Source organism: Echinococcus granulosus (genome assembly GCF_000524195.1).
Source record: "Echinococcus granulosus chromosome Unknown EG_S00046, whole genome shotgun sequence".
Lineage (NCBI taxonomy): Eukaryota > Metazoa > Platyhelminthes > Cestoda > Cyclophyllidea > Taeniidae > Echinococcus > Echinococcus granulosus.
Window position 1 is genome coordinate 130746 of NW_020170426.1, and position 8530 is coordinate 139275.

An 8530-nucleotide genomic window follows, 5' to 3' on the forward strand; every position below is an offset into this window, starting at 1 on the left:
TCGACGAACTCTACCGACCCAGCGTTCACTCCTTTATCCCAGGCCTCAAGGTTAAGAGCCCAACTACCAAATTCGATTAATTTATTAGCCGATATTTATTTTAGAAATTATGCATACGGGGCTAAAATAAGCCAAGGTCACGATCAAAAATCGAAATCGGGTTTCGTTTGCTGAGGTTGGAAGCGAAACTCATCGGAGTTTTGCTGGCTAGTACTGCTGTCATCAACACCAGTATTAGGTTTCTCAGTGGTCGAATGAGATTGTTCTTCATCCTATAAGTAGAAAATGGTCATATAGGATCAATACAAAAAAGGTAAGAAGTGGGCAGACGACTATGAAATCACCTCGTCGTTGAAGTAGAGGGAAATAAAATTGTATGCCTCCAAGTAGATGTCTTCGTTTTGATGATCTTGCAGCTTTTCGAGAGCACCCAGGGCGCCACAACGTTCAAGAGCTAGGCAACAGTTTTCTAGTTGGTTGTATGCCTCAGCAGTCTAAAATTACGTAAGGAGATTATGATAAATACGAAAGTAGGTGAGATTAAGAACTCCAAATCTCACTAACCTCGAATATCTTTTTAAGCGTGCTGAGCACCTGTTTTATCACTCCAGGGTCCGTCACCGACAGCATCTTACTCAGGGAGTCAAGAACTCCGAGATTCAGCAGGAAGGCCAGTTGTTCGGGTGATCCACCAACTATGATATTGTTTATAACCCAACAAGCTTCCTTTTGAACTTTGAACTCCGCCTGGATGGGATAAAATGAATTACAATGGCCACAATCTCAAACAATTATTGATGACGGCTTACCTCTCGCATAATATCAAGGATTTTCGGGATAAGACCAGCATCAATTACCATCTGAATCTGACGCAAATTGCCTGCAGTAATATTACTGAGCATCCAGCAAGTCTCCTTCACGACATTAGAGCGACTTGAACAGAGAAGTCTGGGAACATACTGTAGCACACCACAATCAATGGTATCCTGGGTTTGCTTGTCAGTGCCGAGGATAAGATTACCAATGGTTCTCAGAGAGGGAGATACAAGGTTGGGCTAAAAGGGGAAGCTGAGACTAGGACTGGATAAGAGAGTGGAACAATACAAGCGATCCCAATGCAGACTCACGAATTCCGAGCCAAGATGACGGACTAAGGTAGAAACGCACCCACTTTTAAGAATCTCATCAATGAAAGCGCCACCACAATCACTGGCGTATGAGAGCGCCCAGGCGGTGTCCACAACGGCCTCTGGGCTGTGCGGATACACCAGAAGCTGTGCAAAAGTAGGAAGGAGTTGCTGTAATGTGGAAAGGGGTGGGTCGGGGTTTTTGTTTCGACAGAGATTGGATAGCATCCAAGCAACATTCGAGACAACGTTAGGAGAGTCCCATGCTCGTTGCAAAAGGCTACAAAATGGCAAACCGAATTCGACTAGAATGTAAGTTGTAAGAACGCCACGCTCTACTCATGGGGATAAAACTTACTCAAGGGATGGCAAAACAACGCCCTTGTGAATGAGCATATCGCGATACATCGTCCCGTCACCGGCAACGTTGCCTAGAGCCCAAATACACTGCTCAGCTACACGGATATCAGAGTGACTTAAAAGACGGATGAGTTTCGGTACAGCACCGGCTTCAACAACTCCCTTTGTATGATGCGAGTCACCGGAAGCAATGTTCGTAAGTGCCCAAGCAGCTTCGAAAATTATTTCATCACTAAAAGGCTACCATATTATGTGGCTTAGCGTACCTGTCAGAATCCAGCAAATTAACAAGAATTTTGTGAGCGCCTCTTTCAAAAAACTCATCAATTGGAGGGTTTCTTAACTTCGACAAGGTTTTGCGACAATTTTGTGTGGCAGTCAACGCAATGTTTACATCCGAGCTCCCCATTTCAGCAACAATTTCCTCGTAGCTAGGTGGTGGCAACCTTTTCTAACAAAAGTTAGAACCGTCTCTGAAAAACATACAGGGTGATTAGTCAATGGCGACGTCTTCTCCATTTCAATCCCAACATTGCGTCTCTTTTGCAGTTGCTGCTCCTTCTTAGCCTTCCGAAGCTCAACAGATTGGTCGGTTCTCCTTCTTCTGAGTTCCTAAAACCAGATAAAATAAAAAAAATCCGCGAACCTCGTTATCTTTTCCCTTATTTTTGTACAACCGTGACCGATACATCCTCAGCAGCAAACTTCGTAACCTGCAATCACTGCACACTTATAAACTGTGACCGATACAAACAAGGTTTAAAAATCATGTGAAATAACAGTGAGAAAAGTGGGATTTAACAGTGCTCAAATCAGTCTACGTAGGTTTAAAGGCGAAATGTCTAGGCTCGTTTTGCAAATGCTAATTAAATTGTAGGCTGCTATGATATTAGTAAACTGGGAAGACTAGATTTATGCAAAAACGTGAATTCTATATTATGTTCACTCTTTGCACTACCTGATAATTGAAATTTTGTAATAAGTATGTTTTTTGGCAGAGTCTTCTTAATACTTTTCGCAGGAGCTGAAGTCAAAATGTGAATGCATGCCATTTTGAAATGTGCGCCCATGATAGGAACAGGGTACGTACTTTGTGGATTAACTCGCATCTAAGTTATATTGTTCGATTTTTTCTACTGCCCTGATTGTGTTTTACGATGGGCTTAACTACCCGGTCACGTCAGTCTATGGGGATTGCACTTCCTCTCTGTGGCATAGCGTTCGGACCCTGTCAGTATTTTTCCGGTTCTCCTGTCCTTTTGTTATTAACATATAACACCTTTGCTCTTCTCTGAAATTGTAACAACCCAAAGTAATTTGGAAGAGCAAATATTACTGACTCCCAGAGAGTTGGGGCTGCTGCCATCATCCGAAACTCATGCTGCAGGGTGGAAGTACAACCTGCGGAGACTGAAGTGCTCTCCCTATTCAATGTGCAATCTTACATCATATTACGTACCATACTTTCATAATACTTTGGTTTGTCAGTGCAGCGGTGCGAGTCTTCGAGGCTACTAACATGATCCAAAGGCCATGCAAAGGTCGGAAGTCCAACCAGCAGAGACTGCAGTGTTTGCGCATTTAAACGGTCAAACGAATTACTAGCTCACTATGCCACGACTTCAGCGAAGACTTGGAGCTCCAGGCTGTTCCCATTAGTATTCAGTCCTAATCATTTGCTTTTCCAATAATCACTACGATTAATGATCATTGAATTTGATTAAAGGGAAGGCCAGCAAACTTATACCCATCTTTCTTTGTGAAGATCATCGAGTAATTCCCACAGAAGTTTGCATTGCTTTGATGCAAATGAAACAAGATGTAATTTAGCAATTTGGCTGCTATCCCCTTTGTCTCTCATTTAGACCCTCAAATAGTAAAGGTTGTGCAGACGAAGATGCTATGTATTGTGGCAATGTGGGATTTTACAAAGCATCAAAGCCTTATGGAGGAACTAGAGTTCTCCTTTGGGATCGATTCTGCCTTCTCAATCATGAGATTGACCCATAAAATCATTCGGATGCGTACGAAATTTTTTTTTTTGAAGGATCAAAGAAATAGTTAGATAGGAAAGCAGTTGTGAAGCAGATAGGCACCAAGTGTCGGCATCTACTTAAAATGCAAATTTTACCGCCTCCATTTACCTGTTTGCTTCCACTCTTGGCTCTGACTTAGCCTACATTAGAAACCCATTAAACTTTGAACTACAGTTTGGTACGGTAGTGCATTAAAGGTCACAGTGTAATTTTTCATCGGGGTAGGATGATACCCAAATCAATGACTTCATTACCTGGACCCCTTAGGTTCTACCTACCATGCCTTCTTTCTGAACTCTGTAATGTTCAAGTAGGAATGGCGATGATGAAACAGTAAATTCGTTAACTTAAAATTTAGTACCCATTTCTACTCGTTAATTTATTGCCCTTTAAGGCGATCTGGCGGTTCATCTGAGATGCTCTTGAGTCCTCAAGAGCGTTGGTATCACCTGACAGTACGACACTCGTAAGTTATAGATTCTAAACAGTCATTCAAATTTATTTACATTCTTTTAAAACCAGTTTCACTTTATCATTAGCCACTGTGCAGAAGTGGAGATTAAGCTAACTGTAAAAATTCAACCTTTCTGCTGTGAATCTCTGCACCTTTCACCTAATAACAACAGATGGAATCTTTTTGGGACTTTACGGTGTAATATTCAGCCATTGATGTCAAAACTGTTTTTTTAACTTGAGCCAATCTTGCTTGTCGCTGCGAAAATTGTGGCGTTTGGGGCGTATCAGTCTGGGTGTAGATTTTATTTTCGACAATTAGATGTCTGGCAGACAATAACACTCAAAGTGGTTTCCGATCCACGAAGAAACACAAGAACAAGGTCCTAAAGCACATCAGTTTGCGTAGACTTGATTTATGTAGAGACCAATGCCCTACTCCACGTCTTATTTACGCTAGGTCATGAGTTTAGTTGTCAAATCGAAAGCAGGTCAAACTTATGGCCAATACGGAGGTCGAGAATTCAGTCTACAGTATTGTAGTTTTCTTCACTTGAGGAGCGCACTAAATACTATGTTCAATCTTTTACTAAACAGGCTCGTGAAGAAAACTTATGTTAACAAAAATATTTATTTAACTGTATAAGGTCTTTAGTCTAAGCCGATTTCACTACCTTTGCGGCCTCCTCGTCCTTCGGTACTCAAAAAGCACGCCTTTTTAAGGCTTCAAGGATGACTCGGGAAGCCAAAAGTAAAATAATCTTGTAAACCTAAACCCTGCTTTTTCTTGAGGTATCGTATCAACCCATAAGCTCTTTTACTCACATAGATGGCTGTTCTCGAGACAGTTGAAGCCCATGTCTCCTCCATGCGACATCACATTAATTTGCGTATCATATTAATCAGTCCTAATGTCAGACTTTTCCAATGACTTATCTAAAAAAGGTAACCGTAGCAGAGGAGCAGTTAAATGCCGAAGTTCTTCACCCTCCCTCCATGGTTTTGCAGTTCCCCTATGTCATAACATTTAAATTCGCCATGTCTACAGCACACCTGGCAATAATAAGTCTTTTTGGTTGATATGCCTTTCGACTTCTTCGGAGGCGATTTCAGATGTTACGAAATCATCATAAAATATGAGCTGACAATGGATACTTGTTTTTTTTATTATAAAAAATGGTTATGCGATTTGTGGTGGGAAGGAGTTGACTTCGCTAGTCATCGCCCAACTTGCCGCATTTATCTGTGCATATAATGAGAGTGTAAACAACATCTTTGTGCATTTAAAGATAGAAGGTTGGCAGGACGGTTTCCCCAAGTAAACATTTGCTTTAAATGTTTATGTAATCTTCATTAATTAATTTTAAGCACACGCTCCTTTAAAAGTGACGGGTGACTGGTGTTTCGCGAAAAACTAAATAATTTTTAAGTTAAATGTCACCTTTCTTTGACTGATGTCATTTGGAGAATTTACTGCGAATTTTCCCTTGTGAAGTCAAATATTTCACTATTCTACGTGTAAACCATCAAAGGAGATGGTTGAAGCCAAATATGCATTGTTTAAACTGCCTCAAACACAACTTCATTTACTCCAATGTATTTACCTAGCTGGACTCTCCAATCTCTGTGGTTAGGCCCTCATCTTTGTACCATATGCTGTTTCATTTCGTCTCTTAGCCAAGCGAATAGATCAACTACCCTCTTTCATGTATGAAGACTTTACTAATAAGCAGCAATTTTATACCTCAGTGTACACAAATATTTTTAAATGAACTGATGGACTAAAACTATTAACATGAACCCGATTAGTGTTGATATAAAGAATTTGAAGCCCTTCTAGAATGAGATATGACCTCTTCCAAAAATAAGGCACATTGTTTTGTTAATGACAGAGTTGCTAAAATCTACAGCGAACTTCTTCTGAAAAAATGCTCTTATAAGAGGGGCATTCGCCAGTCACTCGGCATAGCCTAAACCAGTGCTGGTGGCCTAGGGAATTAAAAATCGTGAAGGAGAGGAATCTTCCTTTGTACGGTGGATTAATCACACGTAAACACACTTTGATGACCTTTAGATTGGAAGATGCTGTTGGGATGCCATCAGCAGACGTGGGTTAGAGAGCCAAGGCAAAGAAGGCAGAGAGGCGGCGTTAGAATCCAACTGCTAGTCATGAATCATACTGGCCTGACCTCTTATTAGCCTTTCACTCTCTCCCGTTCCCTTAGCTTAAACTGGACGAGATTTACCTACTAACATGTTACCACTTGTTTTCCTGGTCTTCTGTTATGCGATGTTATTTGTTTTGTGTAACTATTTTGCCTTTTAAGTGTTAATAAATTTAGAGGGATAACCTCAAAAAATGAATTTTGCAGAGGGATGACAGGTAGGTGTGGAAGCCATAACAACGAAATTAGGAGATACTGTGCCGAGCTAATGTCTTGCCTGCAAGCAATCAATCCACATTGCATTTTAAGCAATGAGCATTAGGTTAGCGCACTTTAACAAGTTTATTACCACTGTCGCATATAAGTGACACAAATTTTTTAGAGTTTTGTAGCATAGGACGGGAGATAACGTAGTCTCTAAGGCAAACGGTTTAGCTTCTATTCAGTTTTGTCACTAGGCTATCATCCAGAGCTGCCCAGCCATGTCTGTGTGGGTTCTATTTAACCAGGAAAGAAGTGAAGGAGGTATAGCGTTTTCACATATTTGACATCTTTATACGAGTAGGGTAGGCAGCTCCGTGACAAACGTATTCGCGTGGTTCAAGGCTAGTGTCACTTCCGTTGTCAATAGCATTCCTGTGGACCACGCTAGTAGAATAGCTACTGAAGGTGGACGTCGTTTTCAGACCTTTTGCTAAGGACTGTCACAGGTTCTTCCGTTTACAGTAACATTCACCTTCTTCCATCATGCTAAGCTTTATCTACCAGTAGTAGAAATCAGGATAGACATCCTTTAAGACAGAGTTCGCTTTCTGATGTCACCAATATATCGCTTCGAGGCCTCCCTCAACACAAAGGAAGGCATAGTACTCGGCCTACTAGCATGGCCAGGAGGTCTACCGGGGAGGGTACAATGGGGGAACACTTAAGTGGCTCCTCTACTAAAACTGCGAGCAGAACAAACAACCAAAGTATTATGCTACGAGCTTAAAGCTGACGACATGGAGACCTCTTCCGTTCTTATTAATAACGTTACTTTCGGACTTGGAGGCCTTTGTCGTAAAAGAGGGTGTTAAATTGAATGCACACAAATCGGTACAGATGTGGGTATTTCCACAGGCTCTATCATCCATTTATTTCGTCCCACCGTTTACTGGCAATAAATTGCTCTTCCACATGGGTGGTTCAGGATAAACCAAACTGTCGAGTCTTCAGGAGAAATTTACGCACTACATTGGTGTAAAGTGCAGTGGAAAGTGGCAGATATATTTTATCCCAAGTATTGGGGAGTCCAATGAAGCCCTACTTCCAAACAAACAAATCGACTACTATGTGAACCAAAAAAGAGAACGTAGTATTTAGTGGATGATTGATTTCATCCGATAAAGGCGTACAGCAGAGGCTGAAGGAAGGTACCCGAAAGTGGGACCTACGTTTGCACTACCGTGGATGATATCTCCCATGAAACGAGTTTCTCCTAGAGATGAGCAGTTCTTCTAACACTGACCGGCAAATCACGGGGTACATCATTAATCCAAGTGGGTAAGAGAGAGTGGAATACTCGAAGGAAGTCGAAGTTTGAGAGTTACACTCCTCATTAAATTCAGCAATCTTCCCCTTGTGATGTGAAACTATTTGATTGGTAGGTAATAGCTATGAATATCAGGAATGCTACTGACAACCAGATGAAGTTATGCACATTAAATATATCAGGCGGAAGAGGCGTTTTCGGTAGAGCTCCATGCAATGACTATGAATAGCACCTGTCATACGCATGCAGTCGTTTATCTGCATGCATTATAAAGCACGGCTACGCGTCAGTTTGTTGGTACGGTACCACTCATCATTGTCCTCCATTATTTGCCTCTTCCTCACTGCTCTCCCCATCATAAACTATCAGTCGAGTTCATGCTAGTAAATGTGGTTCATACCAGCCCACCGCAAAAATCGGGTTTGAATTAGAGTTTAAGTCATTTCCAGCGATGTGTAGAAGCTGGCCTCTATTACGGCCTGTTGTGGAAGGGTGGGTTGGTAGACAGAAAAACATTCTGACTAAGCCCAAAAAATAAACTACTGGAAGATAGATGCATTAGGTTTGATCGGAGAGGAAGTAGCCTCTACTCCTTTTGATAATGAGGGATGACCTGCTAGTGTTGATACGGTATTTTCTTCATTCATATAGTAAGATTTGTGGAATAGAGCACCTTTAAAGGTAAAATCCTTAAATGTCACGCATATGTGACGCTGCTTGATGCACAAATAAGGCTGTTCAACATTCAGGAGTGCAAAATGCCAAGCACACCTGTACTTTCGCCATCCGACTGCACACTATGACGTCGCTGCTCATTCAATGGCGTTTGTAGGACACCACACACGCCAGGAAGAAAGG

At 41.5% G+C, this 8530-nt stretch overlaps 1 protein-coding gene across 1 annotated transcript; it reads right to left on the bottom strand. All coding sequences in view use genetic code 11, as the record gives it.

Annotated features, from left to right (window-relative positions):
- Positions 1–143: 143 nt before the first annotated feature.
- On the bottom strand, positions 144–2178 carry EGR_05791 (Importin subunit alpha-2; the record flags this gene model as incomplete). The annotated part of the gene is made up of 9 exons (XM_024495040.1): positions 144–272; positions 345–494; positions 565–747; positions 810–1055; positions 1128–1407; positions 1486–1719; positions 1754–1938; positions 1974–2099; positions 2134–2178. The coding sequence occupies 9 exons, from the start codon at positions 2176–2178 to the stop codon at positions 144–146; spliced, it is 1578 nt and encodes a 525-aa protein (XP_024350503.1).
- Between the last annotated feature and the right edge of the window lie 6352 nt (positions 2179–8530).